This window comes from Tenrec ecaudatus, chromosome 7 (assembly GCF_050624435.1).
Source record: "Tenrec ecaudatus isolate mTenEca1 chromosome 7, mTenEca1.hap1, whole genome shotgun sequence".
Classification (NCBI taxonomy): Eukaryota; Metazoa; Chordata; class Mammalia; order Afrosoricida; family Tenrecidae; genus Tenrec; species Tenrec ecaudatus.
In genome coordinates, this window is record NC_134536.1 from 18,497,447 (window position 1) to 18,513,938 (window position 16,492).

Consider the following 16,492-nt stretch of genomic DNA (forward strand, 5'->3'; position numbering starts at 1 on the left):
GACAGAGGAAATTTCACAAAGGGGCCTTTACCTGTGTTGCAAATACATCCATGAACGGGGGGTGTGGAGCCTATACTAGGCAGTTATGAGGGAATGGGCCCGAGGGCACCAGTCTCAGGGGACACCACGGTCCACAAAAACAATGGTCTACAACCTACTTTGGTGAGCAGCAATTGAGGTCTGCAAAGTTCACGAGTGGCCACCTAAGGTGCAAATACTGGTCTCTCCTCATCTAGAGGAAAGAAGTATGATGACAATCAAAAGATACATGAAAACAATGAGTCCAACAGATGGAAGCAAGGAATATCCGTCTCCATGATCCCGCCGAGACCTTAAGAACTACTGGTGTCCAACTACTATGTAAGGCTAACATTAGAGGGTCCGGCCGGGATCGAGTGGTAGGAAACTGTGGAACAGAACTCACAATCAGAAGAGATAAGGTTTAGTGGTCGAATAGAGATCGGTGGGACCCCAAGGCTATGGGCCTGAGTCACCCTTCAGATTTGGAACTGAAGTCACCCCTGCGGCGTGATAAACAGGTCTGCAGGACGAACAGTAACGCCAGAGAGGTCTGTACACCTTCAGAGTAAATCGCCCATTAAGATCGAAAGGGCAGCATCTCGCCAAGGATCAAGTTCAGAAAGGACAGGGACCAAAGAGAAACGCAGACAGGAAACACAGGAGGACTCGGGGGGGGGGGGGGGGCTACATGGAGGGGTTGCAAGAAAGGAGCTGAAAGAAAACACGTATGAATTGTTGATGTTGAACTGATGATCTGCCCTATAAATCTCTACCCAATTCACATGGGGCATTTCTAAACAAAGCCCACAGACAAATAAAGAGCAGTGGAAATCCTGTGTGTTCCAGAAGCTAGGTGAAAAAAAAATGTTTCACAGTCAAGAAGGCGAGCGACTGTGTCAGATGCTGCTACTTGAGAGCAGGGCAGAAGAGGCTGAAGAATGCCTACTGCATCTGGGACCAACTCCATCACTGATGATTTTGGTCAGAGCATCGAGGGCTGTCTGCTGGAGGGGTATGGTCTGGCAGGTTCAGACTCAAGAAGGAATGGGAAGAAATGGGACGGCAACATTTTATTCTCATATTCCAGTGTGAGCATCTGTGCCAGCCTCACACTTGAACAAATTCCTTATCAAATAATCTTCATACAAAAGTACTCTCTAGTTAAGAATTAGTAACGATTTAAATATATAACATGTGCTATTTTGAGGGACGGCGAGAAGAGGACTTGGAAGAAAAGGAATTTTTAAACAAGCAGTGTAATAAATAATCACTCAGTAAAATGCATGCACTGTTGAAACTAACAGAGATGACCCCAGTTTGCTGCAGGTACAGGGACAACAGAAGCTAACAGGTCTAGTGCACAGGGATCCCCAGACTCTTGTAACATACATGCCCGCAGGGGAACAAGTCTACACACCTCATCGTTCAGAGACTCTGAGTGGGAATTATATGATAGGTGATTATGAAGTTCGAGCACACCAGAGCCCAGCCTGGGCTGAGCCTCACCAGAATATAACTGTTTAAAACATACAGAAAAGCCACAACAGTCAGACCCATCTAACAAACTCAGTAGAGAAGTCTCTGCATTCCACCTTGTTTAAAGGACAGGTGGTACTGGAGTTAGTTGGTGGGGTGGAGGGGGGAAGAAGATGAGAAAGAAGGGTATGCCAAATAGGGGTGACCTACAATACTTTCCAAGCTACTATGACTTGGAATAGTTTATTAGGGACTCAAACATGACAAAGGGATACCCTCATTTGAAAAGACTCATGGCTCAATTACAAACTCCCATCAGCATTCAAGAAAAACACATCTGCCATATTCTGAGCCCAAGGAATTGAACAGCTTCCAGCTGAAAAGTCTCTTATTTAAGGAGTTAGATAAAAGACAGCACACAAACTACTTCTACTAGAATGAGCAGACAGAATGTATCATTGTGCTAATATCAATTTGTTTATTTCAGACCATGAGAATCCATGGAGACAGATTAAAACCAACTTTCTTATCAATAATTACAATGGAAAAGAAATGTGACATCGCCTGCTGGTGCACGGACAAGAAAAAGTTCAAGCAGAAGGACGAGGACTCACGGTTCTCTGTGGCTTAAGTCATTCTAGGACTCAGCAATGTTAGATCTTAATTCGGGACTTTATTATTATTAAAATGAAAAAAAGAATTCATTGCTAATTCTTTAAAGATGATCAAAGCAGGTCAATTTACACATCAGTTGACAGTCCACCAAGCTCTATTACACCGTGTGCTTTGATGGCCTTTTATTTGCAGCAACTTTAAAGAAGTCAGCAGCACTACAGCTGAAAGACAAGAAAGGCTGTACACATTCTGCCTCCCCTCAATCCAGGGATGAGCGCTACGAAGAGCTGATTACTCTGATTATTCAAGTTACATGCTAATAAAATGCTAATAAAACATTTCTGTGGATACTCTCCAGTGCTCTAAAGATTAACATTACTTATTATGTATTTTTTGAAGCATCACTAAAAGATGAACCGAAAAGCATGGTTGATGCCAATTTCTGCCATGAAATCAAGACGTTCATGAAAATAATCCCAGCCTGGAAAAGCACCGCCCCTCAGCCCCCCATTTTAGTCATAGCATTACCTTGTGTGTAGGCAGCATCGTCAGATCCCATGCTCAATTTCCGAGCTTCGCTTATTCTATCCACATGTGCTAAAGTAGTGTCCGTGAGGTGCTGAATATTTTCTGGCTCTACATAATGATCAGGATGGTTCAGAAGGTTTGTTAGTTCAAAGGTAGGGGACACCACCCCTGGGGAAACGGCAGGGGGCTTATTGGGCGAAACGGTGATTTTGAAAGTGTACTTTGTGTTGGGCTGAGTGACCACCACACGAGGAGAAGTTGCAGAGTTGTTGCCAATAGCTCGACTCTTGGGTGGGTGGTGATGAATGAAGGCAGGGCCCATGCTCACTTGCCCAGACATGGTCCTGGAGGCAGGCGCGCCGGGGCTTGTGGATATGAAGAGCGTGGGCTGGTTCCGTATGATCTGTTCATCTCCTGCGGAGGCATTGGCTGAAATGTAGACCTTGGGCTGGCTACGGGACATCACCTCATCAGTATTTGGGGGGCTGGCAGCTATGTAAACAGTGGGCTGGGCTCTGTTTAGGGTCTGGCTGTTCACCGAAGAGGAACTGCTGGAGGTTCGAGGTCCAGAGGAACGCAATTTTGAAGAATTGTTTCTTTGCGGGGGTTCAAGTTTGATTTCAATCTGGTTTTTCCGAGGTCCTGTTGAAATATTCTGAATGTTGTATTGGCTGTGGGCAGAAGGCTGTGAGCTACCAGATGAATGAATTGTTGGTGGCTGTGGTGTAGTCGGTGAGCTGATGGGCATGTAGACGTGAGAGGTCTGGTGGCCTTGCTGATTGGGCTGTTGGGCTGAGGTATGTGACAGAGGACTGGATGTAGGGTACGTAGTCCAGGGACCAGGCTGTGAAGGTTGATAGACTTGTTGAGGGTTCATGGGGTTAAACTGAGAAACCCAGCCAGAATGCTGTTGGGTCTGTCGAGCGGTACCACTAGGAGTTGTAATGTAAGGCCTAATGTAGATTGAATTTCCCTGTGGACTGTTAAGGACAGGTGGAGGTACGCCATGGATGTGCAAAGATGTAGGAGTATTACGACCAGTCTGGATATTAGGGGCTAACGTTACCATAATGGGATTAAATCTGGGAGTTTGCTGGGAAAGGTTAGATGTTCCTTTGCTGCCTAAGTGAAATCCAAGATGTGGTGCCGAATTGGAAGCCCCAGATGTGTTGGACATTCCGAAGACATTGAAGCCTTGAGGAACATGAGCTGGGGCTGTCTGTGGCTCCTGTTGAAACAGTTCATTATGGGACTGACCACCTTGAAGTTGTCCATCACTGATGCTGTGTGTCAGAGTCCGACTTCCATTCATTCGATTTCCTTCTCTCCCATGGTGGTACACATTCTGGGACTGCAGGTCCAAGTTGAGAGAAGTCATGTGATTGCGTAGACCAGAAATTCCAGAATCATCCGAAAAAGTCAAGTCTCCTTCACCGTAAAGATACCTTGTACTCTCCTGAGAGAGAACTGCACAGCAGGCATCCAAGTTGTTGTTATTCTGGAAGACAAAACCAAAGCAGCATGAGGTTAGTCAGGAGACAATGCTCACCTTGTGACCACCATCAAAGCAGTAAGCAATTAAACAAGGGATGGATTATTATAATTATAAGAGATGTATTTGAACCTTTTTATTTGAAAAGAACGATCTTTATGCAAATAGTTGAATCAGAAATTTTCACTAGCAACGGTAGAGCTCTCTGCTAGAGATATTGAGGAGTGAAACAAACAGTCTTGCTAGGGACCATTTTTAAGTAAAAGGATAACTATCTACGTTTAAGCATCCACTAAGATCAAACTTTTTTTTTTAAGTTAGTGATAGGTTTTTAAAGGTTTAGAACAGTGGTTCTCAACTTGTGGGTTGAGGCCCCTTGGGGGGGGGCGGCAAATGGCCCTTTTACAGGGGTTGCCCGATTCATAACAGTAGCAAAATGACAGTTATGAATTGGCAATGGAAATAATGTTATGGTTGGGGGGTCACCACAACATGAGGAGCTGTGTGAAAGGGTCATGGCATTAGGAAGGCTGAGAACCACCGTTGTAAAAGTATCTGCAAGAAAACAGTCTTATCAATGCTTGCAAAGTCAAGTGCTATACGAATTCTTTTAAAGTTGTGATCGCTTCAAAAGTTACCTTTGTAATATTTAGTACTGTAATACTGGAAGTCCAGTCATTTAGTTCTCATCCCTGCTTTTAGATCATGCCATTCAAATCTACTCGGAAGAAAAGAAACACCAGCCTGCCTTTAAAGAGCTGTCCAAAGAGACTGTAGGTCATCCAACACAATCATTTCTTGGGCCCTTAGACTATGGGCAGTACCTTGCTTGAGGCACAGAAAACTTGGTGACAGACAAGGTCTAATTTCCCTTTAGAAAAGTGTGAAGTTCAAGCGGGAAGACAAGCCATGCATTCGTGAGAAAGGAACATATCAAGATAGGAGTATAGCAAGAACGCCAATACTTTAGGCCCCTGTGGAAAGGCCTGGGTAGCGAGGGAGGTATGACCCGCATGATTTGTGCTCATAAAGGGAAAATAAGAACTGCTGGTGAAGGAAATGGCATGTTTCAAACAAGGTGAATGGAGCAAACAGGGCTGAAGTTAAAGGTTCACCTTGAAAATTCGGGTGGAAAACAGACTGAGATTAACTAATGGGGAAGTCTGAAACCTGGGTCACAACAGAGTTAGACTGTATTCCAGGCAGTGGGGAGCGCCCCTAGATGAGAGACATAAAGGGTTTTTGTTTTTGTTTGAGGAGGGGGGTGTCAGTTGACTAGGGAAAGGAAAACCCTTTTTTGGCAAGAAGGCCCAGTGGGAAAGACACAAAACGAGTGTTCAACAGAGGACACAGATTAGACGTATCCGCCCAATCTGGTCACAAGGGAGGAATTCAGAGAGGACCTGGAGATTAAGAGCTTGGCCGAAAGAGGCCAGTATTAAACATCTGAAACCAATAACCAAGCCAGTACGTCAGAATGCTAGGAGATCAAATCTTATTAGAAACAATTGTGACAAAATGGCATCTTCGGACAGGTACCACCAGAGAAAGCATTAGTGAGTCCAGCTTGACTATGAGTAGCCAACAATTTAATTATTTCATGCTGTAAAATTCCTCCTATCAAAACCCAAACACAATCCAATGCTATTGAGTCTATTCCCTCTATCTGCTAACAAGTCTGCCTGGACACATCCTAGCTTTGGTGTGGAAATTAAAAACTGACCACAATCCTTTTCAACTGCCCAGTGGAGGCAGACCTCCCCGTTAGCCAATTCCGACTTGAGGAATCACTGCTCCGCTTCAGGCTCACTTCACTGGCGATCTTAGTAAATTCTTTTCCTAGTCACAGCTCACAGAAACCTGGTCTGCCTCTAGTCTCGCTGTCAACACAGGCAAATGAAAAAGATTTCCCCCTCAGATGCAGTCCCACACTCTCCTTTTAAAAGGACTGGGCTCCTAAGTTACAAGGCAACTTTAAGCCTGCGGGTACTGCCCACGGAGGTATCTTAATTATGGCTCATTGGTGGGTGCAGCTGCTGGTGGCTTCGCCCATGTGAAGATTTTCATTGCCACCGCACTACTCTGGGCAGGTTCTGTGTACAGAGAACCAGAGTTGACCAGTCTCCCACAGCTTCCTTGCTTTCTAATCTTGACAAATCTGCCCAAGCTCATCTTGTCCATTTCCTACCTTAGACCCGATGCCAGCCACTTCTCCAATGAGCCCTGCTTACTTGTCGTAAAAACTGTACTTTGAGATGCCGCTTTAAGTGAATCAGAGGGAGGTGGATATGCTGTTTGGAAAAGGTGGTGAAGTTCTTTTTTCTTCTTCCTGGAGCATCATCACAAAGCTGCCTTCTCTCCGGAGCAGCAACACTGTGGCAGCATCATTGCAGTTCCTCCTCGTAGGCCCAGCCCCCAAGCTCTTTGCACGGCCACAGAGATTAGCCTACTCCAGCCCTGTTCATCTACTCCTCCCACCAACAGAGGAGCCCGAGACAAGGAGAAAAGCAAGACATTCCCTGCTGAGTCACCAGGAGAGACACTTGCACACGAGTAAAGTAGAACAGAACGGCAGGGCCGGGCTGTGGCTGTCATGCTGATTCTGATGCAAGGCTGCCCCAGAGAGCTTCCACAGTCAGGATCTTTGGGAAGTAAGGCACAGGCCCATCTGAGGTTCAAGGTGGAGCTGAACTGCCAACCTTTTTGCATTAGTTCATCACTAAGTATCTGTGCCACTCAGGGACTCCTAAGTGTCAGCACAGAAACAAAAGGATTTGGATGAAGGTCCTATTAGCGTCAACTACAGTGCAGTTATTTAAATACCAAGCTTCACAAGTACCAACTGCCTAACACATTATCCTGAAAAGATATATAAAGAGTAAAATTTAAACTTAACAGGCTAAATGATAAATTTAAAAACTGAAAAGTGGCAAAATTATCTTTAATGAAAAAAAAAAATCAAAATGACCGCTAAGCAGTATTCCCCCTGTCCTAAGTTAAAATTGGGGCTCTGATGGTGTAGTGGTTACATGTCGGGCTGCTAACCCCACAGCCAGCAGTTTGAAACCACCAGCAGCTCTGTGGAATAAAGATGAGGCTTTCTACTTCTATAAAATATTTACAGTCTCAGAAACCCACTGGGGCAGTTCTACACTGTTCCATAGGGCAAACTGTGAGTCGGAATCACCTTGATGGCAGTGAGTTTGGAATATTTTTGGTTGTCGTTGAGATTTAATGATCAATTATATAAATACATCTAAACCCCAGGAAATACGAGTAGTAAGCACTTCCAGAATGCGGGTCTTATGAAGGGAGTAGTCAGGAAGGGAACAGGAGAGGACGGCACTGCAGTTCTCTGCAAAGCAAGCTATCTTGGAAGGAGATGTGGCATGCCTATGGAACTCTCATTCTTTGTACTGCAGCTAGCAGTAGTTCTGGACCAGAACACTACAGGGAGGATCTCAAGAGAAAGGACAGAAGCCCACCCAACTGAGAAAGGAGAGCAGGTTCCCCAGAGCAAGGCTGTTACCATGGAAACATGCTTAAACTGCAACAGAGAAGCTTCGTACACCTTTATAGGGAATAGCGAGCTGAACATGGTGATGGAGCAGCTGGCACTCGATATAGTGGTGACTGGAGATGGCCACACAGTGTGACTGATGTAGGGTTGCTGAATTATACACAGGAAAGAATGAACTGGTAAAGACTGTGTGATCTATATGCATATGGAAATTAGAAAACATTATCCCAACTTGGAGATCCACCTGAGTTGTATTTATCTGACTTACATCTTGTTCTATCAGCTGAAAAGCACATTACTAGAAAGCCAGATGATTATGAACTCAAATGAAAAGACTGTAGGCTCTCAAGGGCCATTTGCAAACAAATCATCATCATTTTGTCATGTATATCACAGGGGGCTTGTGCGGGGAAAGTCAGATTAATATAGCAAAGGTAGGACTACTACTAGGTGCCCCCAAAACCAAAACCACGAACCTCGATTCCATTCCAATCCACAACAACCCTATTCAGGGTTTCCAAGAGCAGATATCTTTTTCCCACAAAGTGAGTGGCAGGTGGATTTGAACTAGTGATCCTGTGGTTAGCAGCCCACTGCCTAGCCCAGGGTCATCAGGGCTCCTTAAGGGGCTCAAAGGAAATTTAAAATGATCAATTTTCTCTTTAAATTGTTTTTGGTGGGATTGTGGTAGTGTAAAGTTAAAAGCATGTTTATTTCTTAAACAGTAGAATATAATTTTATTTTTTATACTGTGCTGACTACAAAGTCAGTGGTTCAAATCTAATAGTCACTCTTGGAGAGAAAGATGAGGCTATTTGCTCCCATCAAGATGTACAGCCCTGGAATCCCTGTAGAGGGTCAAATGAGTTGCAATCAACAGGATGGCAGTGGGTTTAGGTTTGAGTTCCCATCAGGCTGGGTCCCTCTTGCCTACTATCAGTAGCCACCTTCATTAAATGTATGTTTAATCTTTCTACCATTCTATCATGCAAAAGGTGGAAATACATGTGGTTGTATTTATTCCCCCCTCCCGCTTTTCTCTATAAGCTGCCTATATCCTATCTCTTTAGCAAGTCCTGTAGAATATGTACTCTGTGAGTTCAGATAGAGCTTGTTCTGTTCTTAAAATATTTTCAGTAATTCTAGAAAAGACTCAATCTCTGTAGCACAGTTGTAAGGACAATCTTCTGGGCAGTTTTTCCACTGTCCAATCTTAGAAATTTTACTCACGAATCGATTGCATTTTTTACTGGTTTTCCCATGATTCACTAAACTCTTAGCCCAGCTTTATTTTACCACAGAATTAGACTTGATTTGAAAAATCAGGCTTTAGGGGAGGTGATCTTTGCCCTACTATATCTGCACCTTCCCCATACTTTAACCTCTGACTGCACTGTTGTTAACCTTTCCCTCCTCCCCTCTCACATCCTATCCTGACCACTCTGGCTGCTGATGCATCCCCCGGGTACTTACATGGACCTTTCTGTGTTACCCTACTGCTCTTAGTCCTGGCTGCTGATGGTCCCAGAGCACTTCTCATGAATCAGGTCCTCGACTGATGGCTTTGCAGGCAAAAGCATATTGAATGGTCTGTGAATTTTTTTGTTCGCGTTTAACAGTTGAAGAAATTCAGGGTCAGAAAAACTTTGCTGATAATCGTCAATTTTTGTTAACAAAACATCTACTCTTGATCACAGGACTACAAAGAGCCAGGCATGCTTGTAGGATGCCAAGTAGTTCAGGCTGACCATGTGCAGAGGGGACTGGGCAAGAGCTCGGGCTGTAGAACGTGACCAGATTCCAGGTCACGGCCCTTGCCAAACCATATGGACTGTCGTCTGAAGGGTATGTTGCTGCTGCTAGGTGCCATCTAGTCGGTCTGAAACATGCCAACCCTATATACAAAAGTACAACTCACACCACACTCACTCACTCCCCAGTCCTGAGGGACAGGGAGTATTAAGAACATTTGCATTTAGAGAGACACTTGGGCAGAAGGGAGGTAGATAAATCCAAGCAAGCATAACTGGGTGAGTCAGATCAATTAAAAGGCCAGATAAGGGTAATAAGAGTGTGAATAAAATGTAGTCACTTGGTAGCAATGTTGCAATTGGACTGCTTGGAAATCAGACAACTGTAAACTCAAAACTCATCTGTCAAGAGTAAAAACGTTGGGCTGAGTCCAAATATTTTTATAACTCTATTTTAATGAGCTAGAAAATAATTTTTTGTTAGAAAAATTTTGAGATTAATGAGATGAGAAGACACAACTAATCACCCACCAAGTCGTTAGATTTCAGTGGGGCTTCTAAAATGCTGTATCTCCGAACACTATTAACAATGATCAAAAGCTTACTGGTATTTATGAGAAAAGTTACAAATTCAACACACAAGATAAGAACAGACTGTCTAGTCAAACTCCTTTACTTTTATACTTAAGATTAAAGGACCAAGAGAGTCTAAGACTGGCTGAACATACTTGGAGTATTTGTTTTAGGAGTCAAAAACAAGTTTCCTGACTTACTATTTAACATCTTTCTCACTTTCTTATAAAGAGTTAAAAATGTTAACAAGTTCTCCCAGCAAAATAGGAGGTTTTGAGAAGTAAGTTAAATGAGCGCATAGCTAGTAGGGACATCAACACCTTGCACTTGGATCTCATTTAAGCCTCAGGTGTCCTCTCTGAGGAGGTGTGAGTCATGAAGACAAAGTACAGGCCCCTCAACAAACCTGCCAGAGCCCCTTGGCTGTAGGGCACGCAAGCCAGCCTCATTATAGCACATTTAATTCCTACAAAAAGGTAACACAGAAAAGGTTTCTTCCAGTGTGTAAGACACATGCTGGGTTCATATTAATAAAGCCAGAAATCATTAAGCACTGACCTGTAACATGCACCTGGATACAACAACTTCAGGTACTTCAGGGAATTTTTGCCGCAGGTCATGTAAAACCTGAAAATCAATTTGGTGGCTTCCTTGGGCCATTCGTGTATTGCCTGATCAGGACTATTGTACAGTAGGCAATTCTAGGCCTGGGAGGATATAGGACTCATCTCTTCTGTCCAAGCATTTTCTGTAAAAGGAAAAAAAAAAGAATTGATTATAGCATAAATATTGTTGGGTATCAAAAATTTCAATATAAAAGGGTAGGTGGCTGAACACCTATTATATAATATAAATTAAAAATATATTATTTAGGTCTCTTAATTCTTTCCAATGTCCAGTTTGTCCTTCATGACTGCAATATTTTATTTTAATTCTTAGATGCCTGAAAGTTCCCCAATGGCTCTGCCAGAAGGCAACCCGACACCACAGTTATTGCCCAGGTGGGCTGCCTGCCTTCTTTTAAAGGGAGAGTGAAAACTCCTTTGGGGGAAAAACAGATTAGTGAGCAGTTTGAAGCGAGTACTTCTATTTGCTTTACTTAAAATTCTTCATTTGGATCCCGAAAATGTGTCCCTCTACAAATTATTTTGCATACTTTGTCTAAAATGTAATGATCTACAACCTAATCACTGGTATTTTATCTTAACTTTCAGATATTTTTAATCCTAACAGAATAACGATTCATTCTCAGCAGCTCAGTAGCATTTTACTCCCTCTGCTTCTATTAAATCAGCATTTAATACACGAATGAATGCGTCCCCGCCCTCGAGAAGTCACTGGCCTGGGTATGTGGTTTTGCAACACTCCCTAGGTATTTCCTGTGTGTGGCCCAAGTTGAGACTTACTGTGCTATTTTTATTTCTACAATCCAAAGGTAAATCACATTTCATCTTGAAAGGCCCTTTGTAAACAAGATATATGTACTTTTGACTTAAGTAATATATTATCTAATTTCTAACATTTCTTGCTTCTCTTTGAGCCTTAGAAAAACTATAGACGGTCATCTAAGTTCCACGAATGCATAGAGTAGCCTTTCTTGCTCAGTTCTGTAGACTTGGCACTTTGTAGAGGATCTTCAGCATAAAAGCCGATATTTTAATATATCCACATACATATATTCAGTAGACTCGGTTATGATACAACTCTGTGAGTCTTCAATAGAATAAAAGCTTTCTTAGAGTATAAATAATAAAATGTAGAGATCACCTCTATCGCTTTTTATTTTCAATGAACTACATGTGTGACTTCAAGGAACCCAGGTGGCCACAGCAGGTTAAGTATCTGGCTGCTAACTGAAAGGTCCACGGTTCAAACTCACCAGTGGTTCTTGGACAGAAAGAGGAGGTTGTTTGCTTCCATAGAGATGTACAACTTTGGGAATCCTATGGAGCAGCTCCCCTCTGCCTGTCCTATTGGGGGCTACTGAGCAGGAGTGAGGAAATGACTTCAGCTTCGTTAGTTATCCCTCACAGGTACCACCAAGGTCTCTATCTGCATTATAAATTTCCAAAACTGCTCTTCTTCTATGTGTCTGTCTCTTTCACATCTCTCTCTCTCTCTCTCTCTCTCACACACACACACACACACACACACACACACACACTTTTTAACTCAAATTTTAGCACTCAAAGTAGCTATACATAGGCTACAGGAGAAAAGAGCTTCAGGACTTGAAATTAGTAAGTAATACTAAATAATAATTTAAGGGAAGAAAACCAAGATACAATATTGCTCATCTAACAGCACCCCCCCACCCCCCCATTCCACAACCTGCTACAGCTATCAGCCCAGTCCTCTGCCCACATCCCTAAACTAGTCTCTAAATCAGCTACGAAGAATTGTTTACACGTGTCTTCACTCCCTTCCTCGTCACCTCTTTTAATCCTAATCCAATCTGGCTTTCTTTCACAAACTTTGCCACTCACATTGCACTTATCGAAGCTGCCCAAATCCTCTAGGCTGTCCAATCCAATGATCAGTTCTCAATCTATTTGTTATTAGACCTCTCGGCAGCTTATCAGCACATCTCTTTAAACAATTTCAGAGATGTATCCTTTTCTAACCCCCCTTCAAAGCTATTCTTTTTTGTTTGGATCCTTCTTCTCACCTGGACACCTGGAGTGTGCCTCCATGTACACACCCAGGCCTTCTAGGTAATGTCTCTCCATCACAGTGCTTTCGATAGCATCTACACGGAGACTTGGCACATTTATATCCCCAATCTTTCCCTTAAACTCTAGAATAATCTACCCAGCTACCTACCTAACACCGCCCTTTTAGGTATCTGAAAGTCATTCCAAATTTAATATGTCCCAAATAGAACTTGAATACCTCCACCCCAGCCAACCTAACCCTTTCCCTCCTGGTCAGTGGCCCCACCATGATCCAGGTGGTCCTTCTCTCACACCCCCCAGCAAGTCTCATTGGTCCTTTCTGCAAAATAGTTCTGAAGCTGATCACTTTTCTCCACCTTTGTCAGTGCCCTGGTCTAAGCCACCACCACAACTCATCTAGGCTACTCCTGCAAAGAGCGCTAAGTGAAGGTACAGAGGTAGTGCTCACATTTCATGCAAGATCCCAGGGTTTAAGTCTGTATGTGTCATGTGCAGTTAGCACCTGTCAGTGGAGGTGCGTGCTATGATGCTGACCAGATTTCAGCAGAGCTTCGAGACGAACAGAAACGAGAAAGAATGGCTTGGTGACTTCTTTTCAGAAACCAGCCAATGAAAACCCTAAGATCATAACAGTCTAATTGCAGCCCAACATGGCAAGATGGTGCAGGAGGTGGTGGCAATGTTTTGTTGTGTTGCACACGGCGTTGGCCATCGGTCGGGGCAGACTTGATAGCAGCCAACAACACTGCAGATTGGCCTTCCCGGATTCATTCCGTGCTGCCTGCGCCACGCACGCTGTATATAATCTTTTCTCTACCTAGCAGAATGACCTGTGTACAAGGGAAACCCCATCAACACTCCTGCTCAAAGTTTGCCCCCACCCGCCCCCTGGCTAACTAGCACAGCCCTCACTCTACCTGCCCCGGCTCCTCCTCGTTCTGGAAGTCCCAGAGCCCTCCTTCCTTTCCCCTCGAAGCTGCTCATGGGCTTCCTTCCACCACGGCGTTGGTCTTGCTGGTTCCTCTTTCTGGAATGGATTCTCTCAGAAACGTGTGTTGCACCCTCTCTTACTTTATCGGTATTTCTGAACAAATGGCATTGCCACCGAGATGACTAGCTTAGCCAATCTACCACAAATAATGCCATGCTCTTGTCCCTGGGGTACCACACTGCGAAAACCCTGCTCATCCTTCATAGCAGCGTTAAACGCTGTGGAAGGGAATGAACATTTAGATTCCTAACTAGTCCCAGCCCCACATTGCTTCACCTACTTCACAAGTTTTTGCTGAAACCAATATTCAAGCGTGAATACGTGAAACAGTGGCCCGGAAGCGAGCAATCAGAATAGCAAGCAGAAGACAGTGGAGTGCTAGAGCAACGAAGGGGGCAATCTGAGAGGATTTCCAAATGGACCGAGCAAGAGAATGTGAGAAAGGCATGCAAAGCAATAATGGCCAAGAATTTGTTAGCTTGGAAGACATGTTCTCACATTGGAAAAAACACAGTAAGTTCTAAACGGAATAAACAAAAACATATTTGCACCTAATTGTGGTGAAACCACAGAAGGCCAAGGACAAAGATTCTTTCTTCAAAAAACAGCCAAAGCAAAGATCCTACAAAAGAGGACCATGCAGCCCGAGGAAAGCTAACCAGTAACAACAGATGCTAGAACACTGGGGAATAATACCAGATGCCCACTCTGAGGTTAGTTGCCTTTCCCCTGGCAAGGAAGTCCTTCCAGAATCTTACAGGATAGAATCTAATGTTACACAACTAGCTCACTCGATGAGATGATCCTTGTCTAACTGAACATCCTCACCTACCCTCTGTCTGAAGAGATCTCAGTGTAACATGTGGACCCTCTGACTTAGCTATTCCACTCGACACAGACAATCATGCAAAGTAGTACACAGGCCACACAATGGAACGGTTAAAAATGTTGCAAAGGATGATGTTCATCTAAATGTACTGACAGGGACCATTAATATTGTTTGGTGGTGGTAGGGAAATACTACATAAATGAAACCCCAATTTTAGACTGGTAGAAAATATTTTATTTTACTCGATACCTGTAAGTATTGCTTGAGTTTCTTACATGGAAAACATGCTTACAATAAAGTCGTCGTCCTTTTAACTAAAACCCCCCAAAAGCAAAGAGTTGTCTATCTCCAAATAGCCTGTGTAGATTGCTACAAATTTCCTGTAGCAAATGGAATCATATTGGAATAATCTCTGAAACAAATGGGAAAAAAAACAAATTAAAAGAAAAAATGTATATGGTTTTTTGAAATGACAGGTATATTTTGGTTACTGTTAATAAACACTTTTATAGAAAAATAAAAGTCTGTTAATTTAATTATACAAGATAGTTTCAATATTGAATTGATTCACTTCGGCTGTTTCCCCTTCAAAACAAAAACTAAACCCCATAGGACAATAGTGAATAGTCTATTTAACATTTGATGTCAAGGTTTTCTTTTAAAGGTTACTTACTTTTGGCCTTTAAGATGAAGTTTGAAAAGGGTGGCTTTTTTTGTTTTGGGGGGTGGGGGTGGGGAGTGTGTGCACACTTACGTTCCAGCAGGATCTGATTTCTGTAGTCTGCCTTAACAGTTTCACAGCTCAGACTTATTAACACAGAGAAGAAATTACATCATCGTTTAGGACTACCCAATATTTGCGTCACTGTGGAACTCGGCCAATTTTTAACAAGGGTTCATGAAGTTTTAAAATAAATGCCTATTGAACACACAGTAGTCTTCTATATTTCTTCCTGACAAGGTGGGGGGCAATAGCATTTGGAATTCTCTAGTGTGTCAGAAAACATTAGGAGTCAATGAAGAGGTGTAAAAACATTCAATAATTCTAATCTTAAGAAAATTTACTTAAAAACTCAACATCTCACTTTATCTTGTCGGATCTCACTTTTCAAGTGCATTTCAAGGACTGTTATCAAATATTACAAGTACAAACAAGCTTTCGGTGGTGCAACATTTCAGGAACACTGTACTTGAAGTTCAAGAGGGTCCTTCCTGGGCATCTTGGGTTGGGTGGCAGATTAATGCTTCCCAAACCTACATGGGCACGAGCCCTTTCAAGCCCTAGAACTGTGAGAGCGGAAACCTGCGGGGATATTGTCACGTGTGAGAAGATCAGAAGATTTCCCTTCCTCTAAATCAGTGGTTCTCAACCTGGGGGTCGAGATCCCTTTGGGGTCGCATGACCCTTTCACAAGGGTCGCCCGGTTCATAACAGTAGCAAAATTACAGTTATGAAGTAGCAACAAAAATAATTTTATAGTTGGGGGGTCACCACCCATGAGGAACTGTATTAAAGTTGTGGCATGAGGGAGGTTGAGAACCACTACTCTAAGAGCACAGGGATTTATCTTGAGAAAATAATTCAATATATGTTTAAAATAGACACATGAGAAAGTTCAATACTCATTTTTTTAAATAGCAAAAACCCAGAAACAACTCTCAAGCCCTGCTCTGGGCAGGCTTCTTTGCACACTAATCCAGTCACCTGTGAATGCTATGCAGATTTTAAAGCTTGGAAAAATTGGGCATACACAAAGGAAGGGCTTTATCATTTTTAGTCAGTAGAAAATAAGGGGGGAAAAAAGAGGACCTGATGCAAGGGGCTTAAGTGGAGAGCAAATGCCTTGAGAATGATTGGGGCAGGGAATGTATGGATGTGCTTTATACAATTGATGTATGTATATGTATGGATTGTGGTAAGAGTTGTTTGAGTCCCTAATAAAATGTAAAAGAAGAAAAGAGAAAAAATGATTAGGGCAAAGACTGTACAGATGTGCTTTATACAATTGATGTATGTATAT

At 43.0% G+C, this 16,492-nt stretch overlaps 1 protein-coding gene across 4 annotated transcripts in view; it reads right to left on the reverse strand.

Moving 5' to 3' along the window:
- Positions 1 to 16,492, reverse strand: part of TAB2 (TGF-beta activated kinase 1 (MAP3K7) binding protein 2) — an 84,849-nt gene that overhangs the window by 20,655 nt on the left and 47,702 nt on the right. For all 4 annotated transcript variants that reach the window (XM_075554406.1, XM_075554405.1, XM_075554407.1 and 1 more), the window contains 2 exons: positions 10,535 to 10,724; positions 2,641 to 4,138 (listed from right to left, as the gene is read on the reverse strand). In XM_075554406.1, the coding sequence (XP_075410521.1) occupies positions 2,641 to 4,138; positions 10,535 to 10,636 (1,600 nt within the window). In that variant the 5' untranslated portion in view covers positions 10,637 to 10,724. The remainder of the gene's footprint in view (positions 1 to 2,640; positions 4,139 to 10,534; positions 10,725 to 16,492) is intronic.